Raw genomic sequence first — 19308 nt, forward strand, 5'->3', positions numbered from 1 at the left:
TAGTTTTGCTTTTAGAAAAACTGTGAGAAAATTAGTAAATGAAACGAGTTGTTTGAAGCACAATACACATTCCTCACTTACTTGTATACATATAGGCTTTTCAAAAAATGTTTGTCACTTTTTAACTTAACCCTTGTGATGTCTTCCCGTCCACCATGCAACTTTTTGTTTTTCTGGGTAAAAATTTTAAATGAAAACTTTTTTTTTCAACGTTTTGGTCGTCTTTTTTTGACACTTTTTCGATGTTTTTGTCAATTTGTTCTGCGCTTTTGACGTTTTTGTCCCACGTTTTTTTAAAGTGTTTTCCAAAATTCAGTCACTTTTTTCAAAGTTTTTTTATCAAACATTTTCAAATGCTATAAAATTGAATAACACACACAAATCCATTGATAGTAGTGAACTGATCATTTATTCTACCTGTGAAGAGTAATGGTTGTTTAGAACCATCCACGTTATTTTTTTTGACAGTTTGGTTGAAAGAAAACCCACATTTTTGATATAGAAACTTTTTGAAAATGGGTCAAATTTGACTCGAGGAAAACAGGAAGGTTAAATGATATAAACTTTGCTTTTCAGATCGGTTCCTACTTTGGCGCAGAGTTGTGCTCAGTAGATGTCAACTCAGACGGTAACACTGATTTCCTGCTGGTAGGAGCTCCACTGTTTTACCAGCCTCAGGAAATGAAAGAAGGCCAGATCTACATCTACACACTGACTGATAAGGTAGGCTTAGATAAAGACTCAGAAACAGTGTTTGAGTTTAAGTGAGGTTACTGTGAGCTAATTTATTTTCTTACTCAATGAACGTATGTTCTTCTTTCCCACAGTTGAAACTGGAAAGTGAACTGGCTGTGACTGCACCATCCATGGGGAGATTTGGCACCACCATATCCAGTCTTGCAGATCTGAATGGAGATGGACTCAAAGACGTTGCTGTTGGAGCCCCCCTTCAGGATGATAACAGGGGGGCAGTCTACATCTACCTTGGTGACAGACACAGAGGGATCCGCAGCACTTTCAGCCAGGTAAGACAGAGAAAACCTGACACATATCTTGTTCTAGTTTTGTTGTATTTTGGGGGGAATGAGAGAAAGTTGGCCGATGATGAGTGGTCACTATGCTGGGACCAGGCGTTTCGTCTCTACTGTCTGTCAAAGGATGTAAAATGTTACGTGAAATACATTTAAAAAAATTAATATCATGAGTGTTAGACAAATGTGTTTGTTTGTCAATAGATCAGACTTAAACTGGCTTTCAATCATGGCTTCTTATCATTATTTCGTAGAGGATAATATTAGCATCAGGGTATTTTTCAATGATTTTGATATTTAGTTTAACCTGTACAGTATCTGTCTCACCCTAGAAATTTACCAAAATAACTAAACACGCAGCATTTGACACCACTTCCTCTCTAATGACACACATTCAAATATGTCTGCAAATCATACACGGTTTCAAATGTGCAATTTCTGTTATTCCAGAGAATCATGGGACAGAAAATAATGCCTGGGCTGAGGTTCTTTGGACAGGCCATTGCTGGGGACATTGATCTTGGGCAAGACGGACTCCCAGATATTGTGGTCGGCTCACAAGGCACTGCTGTTGTCTTAAGGTATGAATACTGTGTACATTATGTATGCTGTTAAGTATGTACAACCAATGTGTTTTCAACCAATCAGGTGTAACGACTGTTATTATTGTCCGAGTGAAGGAGAATGTCACTCATCTCCTGTATAAGCTACTACAATTTAAAAAAAAATCTCAGACTGGGGTTCATGCATTAGTATACAATCGTCCTATAGAAAAGTTCTGTGCAAATCGTCTAATCATCAATCATTTTTTTCCATTTTGATGAATGTCTTTCAGGTCCAGGCCCATTTTTAATGTCAAGTCACGTCTCTCTTTTCAACCTAAAGAGTTAAAAACTGATTCAATTGACTGCACTGGTAACACTGATGGACATTTACCAATGGTTACCTTACAAGCCTGCTTTGAAATGGTAGAAACAACAAAGTGCAAAGCAGGTACGGACCTAGCCCAACAATGTGAATTATTAACAGCTGTGGATACTGCACACCCTATCAATGAGTTATTTGAATCCTGCTGTATGGCTTTGCAGCGGCAATGGACCTAGGACTGAACATCTCGTACACACTCACTGTGGATCCCAAGAGACAAACGTATCGAGGTTTCTTCAGTGAAACCGACAAGAAAGCAAGGAATATCACCTCTACCTACGAGCTGATTGATGCAAACACCTGCTTCAACTTCTCCATCTACATGCCAGTATGGATATTCATTCATTAATTGTCACATACTCTTTAACTATGAGAGGCTATCGTACCATCTGTACATCTATAAATATCATCCATGTCTTTATACCCCTATTAATGCACACAACCCACTTTAAATCCAAGAAAGTTTTACACAGCATGCCAAGTATATTGATTCACTTTTGTTGGTTAAAATAATTTAACAGTTATGGGCCATTACCCAAAATGTGGCATGTGTTCTAAACGCTCTTTATGCTATAGATCAGAGATCTTCAACAGGGGGTCCAGGACCCTTAGGGGGTCCTCAGAGTTACTGCAGGGGGGCCCCAAGTCATTGCTTAATCTTTATTTGTTTCAAAAGTTAATATGTATGAAAATATACATAAATGAGTCCAACATATTATTAGCAAAGATAAATTGGCCTATTTGTGATTTGTTTTAAATGTAAACAACATTGATGACAGGCTGGCCACTAAGGTAGCCATCCACAGATACAGTTAAGCTCACTGTGCTACATGTCTGTTTACATTAAAACATGATGTATAAATATATGTCAATAATTATTATTTTAACAGCTTAGTATTGTATGCACCATAAAAAAGGTAAGTACAAAGGCTTTAGGCAACCCTACACGTTATTGTAAGCTCAGTTTAATATTCAACTCGATTTAATACAATATGTGGTCGGGGGTCCCTGCTCCGTCTCTCTTTCTTAATGTAAAAAAAGTTAAAGACCCCTGTCATAGATTCTTCCTGTGTTCAATTGTCTTCAAAGACAATAACATTTTCTGATGATTTACATTCAAACTTTCATGCTTGTTATAATATAAAAATAAAAAATGCTTAAATCCTTCACCTGCCCATGTAGCAACACCTTTATCTGTCACATTATCAGAAATGTATCTTGTAAAACTAATCCTGACTTATTATTTAACTTCATTACCAAAATGCCTCGCTTCAACAATATGCAGATGACTCTTCTTTTTTTCTTGCAGAAATGTGTGAAAGACACATTATTGCCCATCATCATCAAACTAAACTTTTCCCAAGTTGACAGTGAGAGTGCAAGTGCTGTCCTGAACATGGACAGCGAAACGCAGGCTGTTGTTCAGGTATGTATAGTGACAGTCACATGAGTCACACTGATTTTCTGTTTACATGTGCCCAACTCAATGTATAAGACATCAGTGTACACATAAAGAAAAGGATTCTGCACACTAAACAGATGGCACATACACTAGGATGTAAAATGGCTTTCTGTTTTAAATATGTAATCTTCCCTTTTGTTAATTTGTCTTTTGTCCCACTTTTCCAAGTGGGGATTTACCTTTGATAGCAAAGACTGTCTTGAGGACATATTTGTGTCTATATCCTTGACGTTCCACTTCCGGGATTGCTCCGGTGCCGCAGGAAAATCTCCCGGATGCATGTATTTTCCCCGATTTCCGTTTCCTTCCGCTTTCTTTTTTGTTGGAATTTTAAACTCCGGTCGATTTGTGAGGACTATGGTTAACTGCTCCTCAGATCTCTGCAGGGTAAATCCAGACAGCTAGCTAGACTATCTGTCCAATCTGAGTTTTCGTCTCCGTCCGGCGCTTAGCACCGCCCATGATGATTGTGATTGGTTAAAAGAAATGCAAATAAACAATAGCAAGTTTTTCTCCCATCCCAGAGGGCTGTGTGGACTAGCCAGACCCTCCTCCGCTCTGCAGCGTGTAGATGGTCTGGCAAAGCAAGACTAACAAATTTGTGACTAATGATCTGAATGAACCAAAACAGTGACATTTTTACCATGCTAGCCAGAAACTTAAAATGTAAAGCACTAGTATTGTACGTTTTTTTGTCATCATGGAATTTGTTCCTACTGAAGATGCAAAATTTCCAGTCACAAACAAGAATAAGCTACTGCATATCAAGCTTTTGGCTACACTTCAGTACTACATGTACTACTTTTTAGTTGAGTCTGTAGCCAGGCTGATGTTTTGCAGATATTTGTTCATACACCAAAGTATTTTACAAACTGAAAACTGATGGCTGATGATGGTGCTAGATAAACATTTCATGGGATTATCAAAGTTCTTACAATTCATCTGTGGACAAAACTGAATGTCGCTAACACATTTCACAGCAATCCATCCAATGGTTCTTGAGACATTGCACTCTAAACCAAAAATATCAACCTGCTGGTGGCACTAGATGAATAGTCAGGAGAATGTCATTGAAATTACTTCTCTGGTTGTATTAAATATCTGCACAGAAATTCATGGCAATGCATCCAATAATTCAGTTGGGAGCAAAGTGGTGGAGCAGCACAATGACCAACTGACATTGCCAGCCATAGAGCCATACCACTGATATAGCTAACAACCAGCGCATTAATTGTGGTGGTGGATGGAAAGTACAAATTAGCTTGTCAGGTTATGTTATGTTATGTTTCAGTCAAATCATCATCACCACCATCTGGAACCAATAACTATATAACTGTAAAAATAGTGGGCATGGCAGCTGCGACGTCACCAATTGGTTTGTGGACTACTGTTTTAAAGCCTAGAGTTTGGTAATTTGGTCGTTGCCATCTTGTTTCTTTAAACCGGATATAACGATTTTTGGATGAGAGGGTGGAGCTGGGGAGGATGTCAGTATTGTTTATGGCTGCAATGGTGCTGTGCTAAGCTTAATGCTAAAGAGGGAAAGTTGACGTTTTTTAACCCTTCTGAAGCGAGTTATCCAGTGGAGATTTACTGGCAGGTAAACATGGACCTCCAGGGAACTGCAGCCATTACGCAGAAAACAGGCAAACTATTCCTTAAATTACCAGCTAACGCTAGCAGTAACGTTAGCTTGCTGGCTTGGTTGGCAGAACGCTGAACAAGACATTTGTAAGCAACCAACATGTTCTTATTAACTTTGATGAAGTGAAAATACACAGTTAGAGACTCAAAGTTTAAAACAAAAACACAGACAAAAACCCCAAAACAAGTTCACGCTGTTCAGCATTGCTATGCCTCTGTCCTGATTGACAGGTCGGTGTGTAGCCCGACCCCTAAAGGCCCTGACACACCAAGCCGACGGCCGACCGTCGGCAGAAAAGGCAGTCGGACTGATCAGTCTCCCAGAGTCAGGCGCGTGGGAACCTATTTTTGACCAGGGGTGCTGAATAACAAAATAATGGATGTCTGACAATTTCTCCCCCCAGGAAATGTTTCGGATTTTGACAGCTAAATACGTCATTTTAGTGTATGGGTGAGAGTGACAAGTTTTAGAAAAGTCCTGGGCAGCCACAAATTCCACTGTTCCACAATTATGTGACAGCACTCGCCACTCCGACTCCACTGCGCGCACCCTAACATCACAGAAGCGCACTTGACATAATTAGCATTAGTTTCAGTATAGCTAAGTAAATTACTTTTCTGATCGTCAAAACCACACCAGAGATGTTTGTCTTGAAAATATATGCTAATAATCAGGCTGCAATGACCTCGCCAACAATTTCCTGACTTGTGCCTTCTCCACAGCAAACATATTCCCGTATTTCAGGGTAATTACCAATTGTGCCCAGTAGATGGCACTCTAACAACAAATGACACAAGACAAGAAACGGCTTATCATTCATTATCATCTCAGCTGAAAAGACAGTTGAAAAGTTTCTGTCCCGCACCTCCTTCCAGGATAACTGAAGTTGCTTGGCTGACAGGGCTTTTTGAATCCTTCTGTAAAGTTATTGTTAGATGCTATGATGGTGCTGCTAACGTTAGCCAAGTTGCTTGCTAATGTTTTTTCAGACTCAGGGATTGCGCTGGTGCCGCAGGAAAATCCGGCGGATGCATGTATTTTCGTCTTTTTCCGTTTCCTTCCGCTCTCTTTTTTGTTGGAATTTTAAACTCTGGTGGATTTCTGAGGACTATGGTTAACTGCTCCTCAGATCTCTGCAGGGTAAATCCAGACAGCTAGCTAGACTATCTGTCCAATCTGAGTTTTCTGTTGCATGACTAAAACAACTTTTGAACATAAATGTTCTACCAAAACAAGTTCCTTCCCGAGGCTATTTTGCAGAGGCACAGTTGCTCCGTCCGGCGCTTAGCACCGCCCAAGACGATTGTGATTGGTTTATAAATAAACCAGAGCATGTTTTTCTCGCATCCCGGAATGCTGTGTGGACTAGCCAGACCCTCCGCAGCAGCACTGTGGAGGAAGGTCTGGCAATGCGAGACTATTTTCCCATAGACTTCTATGGAAACAGACCGCTTTTTGCAACCACGGGAGTCGCCCGCTGCTGGAAATATAAATATATAGAATACAGGTTTAAGGTGCTTCCACATTGGTTTCACTTTTCAGACCCGAAAGCTTTGTCCATTATTTTTACAGTCCATGATTTGTGTGGTCACCAGTGGGGGAATGTAACTAAGTGACTATTTACTCAAGTACTGTACTTAAGTACACATTTGAGGGTCTTCTACTTTCTACCCTCACTCCACTACATTTCAAAGAGAAATATTGTATTTTCACTACATTAATCTGACAGCTTTAGTTACAAGTTACCTTACAATACAATGTTTTATTATAAATTAAACTACCCAACAAAATATATATATATATATATATATATATATATATATATCTATACAGTCATGTGAAAAAATTAGGACACCCATGCTAAAGTTGACTAAAAAGATAAAAAAAATAAATAAATAAATAAAAAAGTCATCTTTTGGAAATTGATCTTAATGCCTTAATTAAAAAAATGAGGAAAAGTCCAATCTTAAAGGACACCAATTTTCTTTGTGAATGAATAATGTATCGTAAATAAATAAATGTTTTTCCTTAAAATACAGGGGGCATAAATAAGTACACCCCTATGTTAAATTCCCATAGAGGCAGGCTGATTTTTATTTTCAAAGGCCAGTTATTTCATGGATCCAGGATACTATGCATCCTGATAAAGTTCCCTTGGCCTTTGGAATTAAAATAGCCCCACATCATCACATCCCCTTCACCATACCTAGAGATTGGCATGGGGTACTTTCCATAAAATCATCTCTCAATGCAAATCAAACCAGCTGTTAGGCTAACTGAAATAAAACCATGCCAATCTCTAGGTATGGTGAACGGTATGTGATGATGTGGGGCTATTTTAATTCCAAAGGCCAAGGAAACTTTATCAGGATGCATAGTATTCTGGATCCATGCCTCTGCCTAGTTAAAAATAAAAATCTGCCTGCCTCTATGGGAATTTAACATAGGGGTGTACTGACTTATGCCCCGTATTTTAAGGAAAAACATTTATTTATTTACGATACATTATTCATTCACAAAGAAAATTGGTGTCCTCGAAGGTTGGATTTTTCCTAATTTTTTTAATTAAGGCATTAAGATCAATTTCCAAAAGATGATTTTTTTTATTCCTCTTTTTAGTCAACTTTAGCATGGGTGTCCTAATTTGTTCACGACTGTGTATATATATATATATATATATATATATATATATATATATATATATATTGTAACAGAGTATTTTTTACACTGTGGTATTAGTACTTTTACTTACAGTAAGTAAAGGATTGGAATACTTCTTCCACCACTGGTGGCCACAGGTCACAAAACCTATATTGTTTGTTTATTGTGTTTCAAAGGAATCCTGTGTTGTTAACACCATTTTCTTCTGACCTGCTCTAGATTTCCAAGCGTGACATGAACAAAAGTGTATTTTTATTAACAGGTTCCCTTTGAAAAGCACTGTAAAACAAATGACAGCTGTATTGCTGAACTTGAGGTGGATTTCGACTTCATGTAAGTATACATGACAAGCAAAACAACTGTAATATTAACATTATGTGACCAAATGTAACAAGTACTCTCTTTCTCTTAGGACCCCAACATTATTGGTGGCTGAAAATACGTACTTCAAAGTGTCTGTGACACTGTCCAATCGTGGAGATGACTCATACCACACCAGCCTAACAATGCACTATCCTCCAGGCCTCTCCTTCTCCAGGATGACTCTTGCAAACGTGACTTAAAAGTTTAACTTCTAAATCCTGTCCAACTCAGTGGCCACTTTACCCTGCACACCTGCTTTTTTTTAAGGGGAAGACCTCAAGTGAAAAAATCTGGGTGTGTGGAGTTAAAGGAGAATTCCGGTCGATTTCATGTGAAGTGATTCCTTCCGAGGGAACACAGCAAATTTGACTGGAATATTGGATTGTATGAGTTTGACAATCGACTAGTGTAGACTTGACCGGAAAACAGAAATAAACAGAGGTATGTGCACTGGCTGGATTAACACAACTTTAATGCCTTTCTGTCACATCTACTGCAGTCAGATTCGCTGTGTTCCCTCAGAAGGAATCACTGCACATGGGTAGGCACTTGTAATGACATTTCGAGCATGTTTAGAGGCTTAAAAAGGTTTAAGCCTGTTGGGTGCTACTGCCAGCACTCCAAATTTCCAAACAACAGAGCTACATGTTGAAATTGACCGGAATTCTCCTTTAAAAGGAAGTGAGCTTACCAGGCATCCTTATCCCTGCTTAAAGGGTAACTACCGTTTTTTTTGTCTAAGTGACTGATGGGAACAACAATCTTTGACATTGGTCCAGTATTAAGCAAGATCGCTGCAGTCGGCAGCGGCGAAACAAGCTACAATGTATAATAATAATCTGAGCCTTTCAGTGGCAAAATAAAGCACTTTTAGCGGACCAAATTGACCTTTGCACATTTGCCCCATAGGGTTACATTGCAGCCCGGTCTGTGGCTGCCGGTTACAGCGTTCATGCTTAATACTGGACCAATTTCAAAGATTGTTGTTCCTATCAGTCACTTCCACACAGAAACATAGGAAAATAGGGTCCAGGTAAAAAAAAAAAAAAAAAAAAGGAAATTACTCTTTAAGGCTAGCAGCTCGAGGCTACTTAGAAGCAACTAGTATAATACACCAGAATCACCGACTTAACGGTCAGCGGTGCAGTTGCATTGTGGGTGCTGTAGGCGTCAGTTTTTAACAAGGTAGAAGAATGAGTGGAATAAAAAAGGACAATATCTCTGGTGCTGCTGTGTCCATTTTGATCAGTGGAGTGCTCTTATACTTCCTGCTTTGCTCCTGTCATAATTACAATGGCCACTAAAGGGCGGAGCAGCCTTACAATAAAACGTAAATATGTACAAATTACTTGTAAAGTTGTTTTTCGGGAGAGGACAGTCTCCAACAGACATTTCGGGCCTGGGTCCTTTTTGTCAAAGCAGGACAATTGCACGCAAACCCCCGTCTTAATTTTATTAAATCTGGGTTTGACACTGATGTTTTTTGGTTTGCCTCTAATATGGCATGGTTACTGGAAGTGAAGACAAACATAACCCCAGTTCCTTCAATTTAAGATACACATGATGACCTTATCTGTGATTTGTCCAGTTATTTATCCTTCCAATCATTCCATCAGAGAAGAGTTGAAGAAAAGGCCTGATCATTCAGTCTTTGTTGAACTGCTTGTCAGAATAAATCACTTATTTACATACTGTACACAGTTATTAAATCTGACAGCAATTCCTAAAACACACTATCACATATCCGCACTCCTTTTATTTAAGCTGCATTAAAACAAATGAGATTATTCATATACGTCACAAATAACATTTGTCAGAAAAAACATTAAATGAACCTCCACTGATCAAGTGCATAACTACTGCAAAGCTGTCTTTCACACATTCTGTGCCCTACGCAGGATGTGCAGGTTGTCGGTTTTCTAATCACACATCTTACTTCGAGAAGTAATGCTGTTTGAAATCTCTCTCTTTAGACTTGCCTACTTATTAACAGTATATCAAAGTTCAGTCAGGTTCACACAAATGTCACAGCATATAATTCAAACTAAAATCTTTTATTCTAGAGGGTCTCAGTTCTCCCTTTTTTTTCTTCTTCTTAAAACAGTCAACGAGATCAACGCTCCACAGCTGTCAAGATCTACATGGAGTACGCAACAAAACTATATGTAATGTCAGCCCTCCTGTGTTTCGCAGATCATCTGTGAGTCATTCTGCACCCTGACACAAAAAACAGACAGAAGTGAAGTTTCATAAATGAAGAACTGTGACCAGCTGCCTGAACCGTTGACATTTACAAACTTGGCAACTTCTCTCATGTAGATATTATCGCTTTCTCTTTGACTCACATCTTACGCCGTTGTCTTTTTTTTCCTATGAAGGCAACATTTACAACTTATTTTCACATCTTGAAGGAATATGAGTGGGAAGACACATTGTTGATGACCATTACTGGAAAAAGGTAGAGGCCTTGTCATACAATCTGACACACAGAACAAAGCCAAACATGTTCTCTATATTATCAAGATATAATTTATTATCATTACATATTTTATTAATATTCACAAGATATTCTTTTTACATCCTCAGTGATAATGCAAACTCCAGCAGGACCAATTCCCGGACCAAAAACATCACAGTGCAATTTGATATTAAAATGGCAGTCACTATGTAAGTGCCACTTTTCACAAATTGTATTTTTGAAACTGTAGTTCTTCTATGCATGGTAAAATTTATTATTTTTATTTTTATTTTTTCTTTCCTTTTATCCAGTCGGTAGTTATATTATCCCACAGCTCTCTACATATTGTGATCATCCTGTATTGGTTTCAGGAAAGAAGACCCTATCACTTATCTGAACTTCACACCAGAGGATACTGGACCGAAAAGAATGGTTACTACATATCAGGTGAGGCCGGTAATAACTATGCAACAAGCAACCATCTTGTCTAAAAGCAAATTTCAACTTATCAATAAAGGTTTGGTAGGTAGCCTTTTATAAAAAATATATATTTTTGTCATATTTGCTGAAACTGTCCCTATATCCTGTCAGTACTACATGAGACAGATAATTTGTGAGAAAAAAAACATGTTCCTCTGCCTCCCCCTATAGTGCTCTAATGACATTTGCAAGTTTCCACAGCCCCCGAAGGAAAACAACCAATCAGAGCCGAGGAATCTCCAATGCAGTGTCAATGACTCAAAGTGTAAGACTAGGCAGGGCTGATTAAATATGATTGAGAAATCAGCCAAAACCCAGCACCACCTACCAGCCGATTGCCCGGAGCTAACTTTCTCATTTTATAGTTAAACAGTAGACTAAAATATGTTTCTGAAAACATTTGAGGAGAGCAATAGGCAATTAATTTTGGTCGCAGTTCACATGCAGTTAATAGGCTCGTTCGAGATGAACTGCGCCGCGCCTGTAAAGTGGACGAGAGCAGGCGGCAGCAACAGTGGGCAGCGACAAAAAGCCGCCGTCAAGTCGGACAGTTTACAGCAGCCTGCAGTCTGTACAGGAAGTCACAGAAACACTCACATCCTGTTAGGTCTGATTTATTAAAATTGTATCAGACCCATATATCAACTTGTTCACCGTCTCCAGTTGTATTTATCATGACAGAGTAGCTGTTAAAATGCTCTGCATGCGATCTGTTGCTGATTTTAATTAACAACACACTGTAGATGATCTGTAATCTTAACAGATTTAGTCTCTCTGACTTCTAAACGTCACACTCATGCCACACTACATGTGTTCTGTACAGAATAAGCCTTTCAATCAGACAAATGGCAATTAAAATCCCTCAGATTTAAAAACAATAAAAGGTTTATCTAAAACGTCATCATGTTGAGTCGATTCTGAATTAATCAGCTGAGAGCCAGGCGTTTCCCATCATGCCCTGGGTCTTGCAGTCGGTGGAAAGCAAATGCGCTGCCTGCCTCTCAAGACTGCGACCGCCTTGATCTCGTGAGGTTATCGTTGCCCACGCGTGCATGACGTCAGAGCAAGTCGGGATCAAGTCGGACACAAATCTATCGGGCATGCAACAGGTGTCGATCACCGGTGATCGATTCTGCGCAGGCCTGGCTACTCTCGAACGGGCCTAATGATACTGTTAGAGACTCCTCGGCTCTGATTGGTTGTTTTCTTTATGCCTCCAGGAGAAGGCAGAGGATTGGCATTGTTTCACATATTATCTGATTCATGAAGTACTGTCAGGATATAGTGACAGTTTCTGCAAATATGACAAAACATTTTTTTTTTTCATAAAAGTTACCAATTTTATACCTGCATTCATTTACCTGATTGTTTGGCTTCTTGGGGGGAGCTGAACAAACACCAACACCACACTGATACATTATCCTCTTATAAAGAGGTTATGGTGAACTTGTTACTGTAGTGACCAGTTACCCATTTACACATCCAGCAGACACAGAGCATCTTTAGGATTCATTTGGAATCGTGTTTCCGTTCCCCTGCAAATTGTAGTCCAATATTCATTTTCCTTTTAGCTCGGTTTTGGTCTTCCCCATTAGTTTCTAAATGCTCTGCCATGTTTACCAACTATTAGCTAACCTTGGCTCTCTGCTGTTTGGGCGGTGGGCAGGTAGTGTACAGTACGTGGGTTTGTACAGACTACAGAAGGGCCATAACATGCTACTTGAGCTTTAAAAGTGCTTGTAGGCATATTTTGCTACCTTACAGAGCCAGGCTAGCTGTTTCCCCCCATAGACTGTATATTAATGGACAGAGCATGTGTGACGTTACCCATTGGTTTGTGGAGATCTGCTATGAGTCGTCGAGTTTGCCGTTACGGGCGCAGCCATCCTGGTTGCGGATGTGACGATTTTAGACGAGAGGGAGGAGCGAGGGAGGAGCGAGGGAGGAGCGAGGGAGGAGCTGCTTACACTCTACGTTACGTTACACACTTTCACTGGCAATCACATCATAGCCACGCCCTAAAACACCCCCTGCTTTATCGGCGATTTTAAAATCAACGAGAAAAAATTTACATTATTCTGTATCGCAGAAGACTTAAAACTAGTGATTGAGATCATAAACTCATTATGAAAATGTTTACTGAGGTAATAAATCAAGTGAGAAGTGGGTCACTTTCTCATAGACTTCTACAGAAACCAAACTCCTTTTTGCAACCGCATGTGTCGCCTTCTGCTGGAATTCAGATAGAATGCAGGTTTAAGGCACTTCCGCATTTGCAGCACTTCGCCGAACCGGATGCTTTGTCCATTAATATTATACAGTCTATGTTTCCCCCGTTTAAAGTGTTTATGCTAAAGCTAAGCTAACCCGCTGCCGGCTTCATATTAACCATACAGAGTTGTATTCATCTTCTCATCTAACTCTCAGCAGAAAAGTGAATATGTGTATTTCCCAAAATGTTGAACTATTCTTTTAAAAATAGACCAACTGTCTCTCTATATTCGCAGATAGATAATCTTGGTTTCAAAGCCTTTCCTGTCAATGTGTCCGTGTTCTTCCCAACTAAACTGGGACATAACTTTGAAATGATGAACTATCAAGTCTATGTCCAGCAGGTAACTTGGCAACTGCCAGAACACTACACATATTTATTAATACTGCTGCTGTGTATAGAATTACAAAGCCTTAATGCTTACTACTTACTCTTTCTTTTTAAAGAACAAAACTCAATGCACAGGCGTTACCGACATGAAATCTGAAGTAAGTAAAACATTTTTACTATCAAAATTATTCAAACTGAACATATGAAATTACAGATCCCTTAATTAAATGAACTGTTGCTGTTTTACAGTACTGCTCGCCAGAAAAAAAATGCAAAGTCATAGTGTGTGACAGTTTCATCCTGGAGAGAGAATCACCCACTGAGATTACACTGTCAGGACACGTACACTTTAAGGATCTAAATCAGCATGCGGCGGTATGTAAGAACAGCACACAGAGAATGCACACCACATAAACCACATTGAAAGTGGGGAATATATCATTAATGACATGCTTTTACTTTGCAGAATATTGACTTTCTTAAACGATATACCGGAGACAGCGCAGAGGTTAAATTTAAAAGCTTTATACGTGTTGACTATGACAAGCAACGATATGTGCTGAATTCTAACAAACCGGTATGTTGACGTTTGACCACACCAATGCCATTTCAAAAGACATTGCTTTTATTGTTTTTCAGGATGCCTAATTTATCGTGTTTATTAACCACAAGATAATTATGGTTTCACACAGGAGATGTCTGGCAACATTCCAATCGGGACAATGGTACGATCAGTCTACACATGAACAGCATAAACTATTTTATCTACATGATATTTTAATTTTAGATCCTCATTCAAATAAGCCACTTTGAAAACCTTCTCTGCCAACAGACTGAAGTTCGTGTTGAGTTCATAATCCTCCCGGATAAAGTGCTGATCATTGCAACTGGAGCTGGAATGGGATTCTTACTTCTGCTCATAATCACAGTCATCATGTTTAAGGTGAGAGTCAATTTTCCAAATTGAAGTTGTTCATTCCGAACCACAATTCTAACACAAAATAAAAGTTAAGGGGACGGCAGTAGGTCAGTCTATATGGACTAGTCTCGCATTGCCAGACCTTCCTCGACAGCGCTGTGGAGGAAGGTCTGGCTAGTCCACACAGCATTCTAGGTTAGAGATCACAGGGGGTCCAGGACCCCTAGGGGGTCCTCAGAGTTAATGCCCCCTGCATTAACCACCAAATTATTGTTCATTTTTAAAGTTTTTTTCAAAATTAAAAAAAGTCTTAACATGAATCCAACATATTATTAGCAAATAAAAATCCCCACTGCTTACTGGCCTATAGGAAAGGTAGTCACTAAGGCCATCAACAGATACAGATAATCCTAAGGATTCACTGTGCCACATTTACTGTATGTTTAACAATAAACGATGATTTATAAAATCCTGCCAACAATGATTAGGCTATTTTAATAGCTTAGTATTCCATGCAAAAAAGGTATGTAGAAAGCCTTTAGGCCACCCTACATGTTATTGTAGGCCCAGTTTATTTTATACAATATATGTAGTAGGGGGTCTACTAAATCCTGTAAATGAAACGTTGTGAAAAGACTAGTATGGACCACGGTACTGAGTGTGGGTTATGATGAGTGTACATCAGAAGAAAAGAGGGTTATGATGAGTGTACATGATGACAAATTGGAAGAGCAACTGTGGCTGTAGTAATGTGCTCTGAATTAGTTCAGTTGAAAATTAACACAGAGGACACAAGGGGACGGGATGAACGAACAGGGGAGAGATGGGGTAGCTGGAGAGGTTCCAGTTCTGCAGAGGTGCCCTTGAGCAAGGTACCGAACCCCTCACTGCTTGGAGTGGCGACTATGTGTCAGCCCCCTTGCTGGGACATCTCCCCACAAATGCATGTCTATAGGGATTAATAAAGTTCTATTTCTTTTTAAAGACAAACTTATATCTTAATGTTAAGAGTTGTTGCATTGAATGTTAGTAACTGAAGAGACAGGAACGGAACATTTCAGACAGAGGGAGAATACAGGTATAGTTTCGCATTGTCAGACCTATCTTCACAGAACTATGGAGTAAGGTCTGGCTCTACCACAGATCCAGTCTGGGATAGGAGAAAAAACACTCTGGGTTGTTTGTATTTCTTTAAAGGTGCAATATGTAATATGTAGTGTTTAAAATAGTTACTGCAGTACAAATTCTAAATACTGGAGAGAGTCGTCTCCCCCGCCCCCTCTTCCCCAGACTCAAAGTTCACGGAGGTTGCCAGGCTGAGACCGGAGCATCCACAACAATGTTGCTAGACGTTTGTCTCACATAGTCAGACATTACTTCACAGCACAGCGGAGTAGCGTTAGCTAACGTTAGATGCTGGCTATATTGACAGTCATAAAAGCCCGTGCCCGTTTGCTGCTTCCATGGCTGTAACGTTACAGCTGTAGCGCGCTGGGTTTACATTTTTTTACAGGTATATCTGGCAACCCGGCCTGGCTGTCAAACTGGGAAGTTGATACCAACACACAGGCCAAAACACAAACAGACATTCTGTCATGGAACGGAAATTTCAAAAGGAGAAAATACTGGCATTAGCATTATTGTCAGAAAAGATAGTATTTCAACTTAGCATGTTTCCTTAATATCTGATGACGCATTGGGGTCATTTTTGGATTTATTACAGTAAATATATGACATATTGGACCTTTAAACCAATCACAGTGTTCTTGGGTGGCACTAAGCTCCAGACGCAGCGACAGTGCCTCTGCAAAATAGTCTCGGGAAGGAACTTGTTTTGGTGGAACATTTGCACGCCGGGACCCGCGGGACCCAACGCAAATCTCGCGGGAGCAGGCGGTTTTAACTTTGCTGCGGGCGGGAGCGGGCGGCTAAAAAAAACACTGCGGGATCGGGATGTAGCCTGGAACCCCCCAACGCCAGCAGAAACCATAGATATACATATATACTGACTGAGTATATACTGTATAGGCCATCTATGAGTAGACACCAGCGTGTCTGAGCTTCCCAGGACGGGGGAGCTCCGAGCCAAGGCTCATCCTCGGCTCCTTCCTCCCCCTCTCTCCCTCTCCTTCTGCTCCTTCCTCCCCGTCTAACAGCAGCAAGCACCTGCCTTCTTTGCCTTCATCTTTTCCCTATTAACCTATAAAATGACGTGTTTTCTCATGCGGGACGGGAGAAGACATAACATCAATGCATCTCTATTATTGTGCGGGCATAAATTCTCAGAGTTTTGCGGGTGCGGGCGGGAGTGGACGTACACATTGCGGGAGCGGGCGGGAGTGTAACACACACATTGCGGGTGCGGGCGGTAATGGTCAGAAATTCGCCGGGAGCGGGCAGGAGCGGGATGAAGAAAACAGTCCGGCGCAGGGCTCTAATGTGAGCTATTTAAATTAGCTGGATACATGGTTAAACGTCATTAGCTCTTACCAGTGTATCGGCGTGTGCACTTCGTCCACCCCAATCTCTGCTGATCTGTCCCGAAATGTTCCAGTTAGAGAGTAAATGCTGTAAACATATTCTTAGTAAATCTTTACAATCATTCACCAAAAGAATCAAGCAGACCTGCCTTGTTGCACAATCCAAATTGTCTTCAAAACTTGACATTTTCAGCGTGTAGCTTGCTAGCTCGAAGGTTGCTATTGTTTCCCGTAGCGAAGGGAGTTTGAGAACGGCAACAAACAGAGAATGGAAAGTGAACGCCGGATGTCAGGCTTTATTCTGGAAATATACTAATACAGCTATATTCAGACAGGCAGTATAAGGAAAAATTATGCTTTTTTAAACATTAAAGCATGTAAACATGTTCTAGTAAGAACGCAAAATACAAGTATGAACCTGAAAAAATATGCAAGACAGGTCTTGTTCAAATTTTCCTTCAAAACTTTTCTGCTGTGAAATAGGTCTCTGTGTAGTTTGGTCTAATTATTTTTTTTTGTCTCTCTCATAAGTTGGGTTGCTTTAAGAGGAAAACACCTGACTATTGTGAAGACCAGGAGGAAAAAACTGCTCTTCAGCCCCCCACTGACACCACCAACGGGATAGTCATCAAGTCAGAGACTGACTGCATATCTGACCATTCTTCAGAGGACAAAAATCTTGATGATGGTGAGGCCAAAGGCAGCACTCCGTAACCCACCCCAAATCTAATGGTTGTGTTTAAAACTTTTAAGCAGGGATGATGTGATTGTGTGATCAACATTTGTCATCATAATAGGACATTTTGTACATTCATCCAAGCTAATTTGAACTGAAGCTAAAATATTCCTTCAGATATAACACAAAGTATGAGTTTCCTAGTTTCACTTATTAATCAGACACAAATAGGCCTGCTGAGTTTGGATTTCCATTTCTACTATCTCACCAGTAAGGTTTTTCCCTCCTGTGGATTTGGAGGATCGTGTCAGATACATATTTTTTCTTTTAGACTGAGCTGAAACAGTTACTGGGTTGTGCACAACTAAATTAAAGGGACTATTGCTGCAGCAAAACTTAAAATGTAGTTTCTGGCCAGAACATTCTTTTGTTGGACATTTTCAATATTACTATTTTCTTGAAAAGTGTTAGTGTGTTTGTGTTTTCATTCTCTGTCTGAAGTCAATAATCATCTACAGCCAAAGACTAATTAGTTATTAAGTGCCAATGCATTGGATTTCTATCTTATCTTTATCCCTCAAACCAGGACATTACTAAAAGTATTGAAATAGTGATCACATACCATGAGGTGTTTTTGCAGGTAATGTTGAAGGCTGATTAGAACCTGGTTACAACTCCGTCAACTGATACAGAGGAGGACCTGGAATACATTTTGGCAAATATGCTCATTCACTTTCTTGCTGAGAGTTAGATGAGAAGATTGCTGCCACTCATGCCTGTCTGTTAAATATGAAGCTGGTGCAAGGGTATGTTAGCTTAGCTTACCATAAAGACTAAAAACAAAAAGTGTAAAAATAACAAGTTTTAGTTTTACAGGGTGTTATGTGTTAGTTTTTTAACCTTTGGACAGACTAGCTGTTTCCCTTCTTCTTTCATTCTTTATGCTAAGCTAAACCAACTGTCTCCTACTGTAGCTCCAGATTCCAAAAGATTCTCACTCCCATCATGTAAAATACGGACGCTTGGTCAGGTGCCTTTGGCGTTGTTATTGACGCTAAAAGTCTCCTTTAGCGTATATCTAAACGTGCTTTATCTACACGCGCTTGATCGGAACTATTGGCGTCACCTTTGACGCAGTTAGGTTAAGGAATAGGTCGTGGGTGGGCTTACGTTTCCATGACACGCGGGAAGAACGGACAGTTGGGTTTAGGAAAAGAAGAACGGGACGGTTTGTTTTAGGAAGAGAAGAACGGATGGTTGGGTTTAGGAAGAAAAGAAAGCAACGGTTGGGTTTAGTAATACAAGAAAGCGACGGTTGGGTTTAGTAATACAAGAAAGCGACGGTTGGGTTTAGTAATACAAGAAAGCGACGGTTGGGTTTAGTAATACAAGAAAGCGACGGTTGGGTTTAGGAAACGTGACACGCGGGACACAATCCCCGTTCTCCTGGGTGAAAGTCCTGTGTTGTTTGACCCACCCACCACCCCAACCAGCCTCCTTACGCAGACTTTCGGCCTTTCATACTACTCGCTACCGTATTTGCTCTTAGTGCTACGTCATCTTCAAACCCTGTGGAGCTGCTGCTCTCCCTGGTGCGTTCTACA

The 19308-nt window shown here is 40.0% G+C and overlaps 1 protein-coding gene across 2 annotated transcripts in view; it reads left to right on the forward strand.

The window, feature by feature from the left end:
* Positions 1–19039, forward strand: part of zmp:0000001082 (integrin alpha-D) — a 30560-nt gene extending 11521 nt beyond the window's left edge. Inside the window, exons 13-31 of one of the 2 annotated variants that reach the window (XM_031284407.2) lie at positions 577–723; positions 828–1025; positions 1482–1612; positions 1867–2024; positions 2120–2286; positions 3268–3384; positions 7989–8059; positions 8139–8280; positions 10194–10289; positions 10468–10547; positions 10676–10756; positions 10919–10994; positions 13535–13642; positions 13746–13787; positions 13879–14004; positions 14096–14206; positions 14322–14354; positions 14462–14572; positions 17560–19039. In XM_031284407.2, coding sequence (XP_031140267.1) covers positions 577–723; positions 828–1025; positions 1482–1612; positions 1867–2024; positions 2120–2286; positions 3268–3384; positions 7989–8059; positions 8139–8280; positions 10194–10289; positions 10468–10547; positions 10676–10756; positions 10919–10994; positions 13535–13642; positions 13746–13787; positions 13879–14004; positions 14096–14206; positions 14322–14354; positions 14462–14572; positions 17560–17742 — 2178 coding nt within the window. In that variant the 3' untranslated portion in view covers positions 17743–19039. Of the gene's footprint in view, positions 1–576; positions 724–827; positions 1026–1481; positions 1613–1866; positions 2025–2119; positions 2287–3267; positions 3385–7988; positions 8060–8138; positions 8281–10193; positions 10290–10467; positions 10548–10675; positions 10757–10918; positions 10995–13534; positions 13643–13745; positions 13788–13878; positions 14005–14095; positions 14207–14316; positions 14355–14461; positions 14573–17559 lie in introns of both variants that reach the window. The other variant, XM_036000671.1, reaches the window with a different exon arrangement.
* Positions 19040–19308: the final 269 nt, after the last annotated feature.

The sequence above is a fragment of the Sander lucioperca genome, chromosome 4 (genome assembly GCF_008315115.2).
Source record: "Sander lucioperca isolate FBNREF2018 chromosome 4, SLUC_FBN_1.2, whole genome shotgun sequence".
Lineage (NCBI taxonomy): Eukaryota > Metazoa > Chordata > Actinopteri > Perciformes > Percidae > Sander > Sander lucioperca.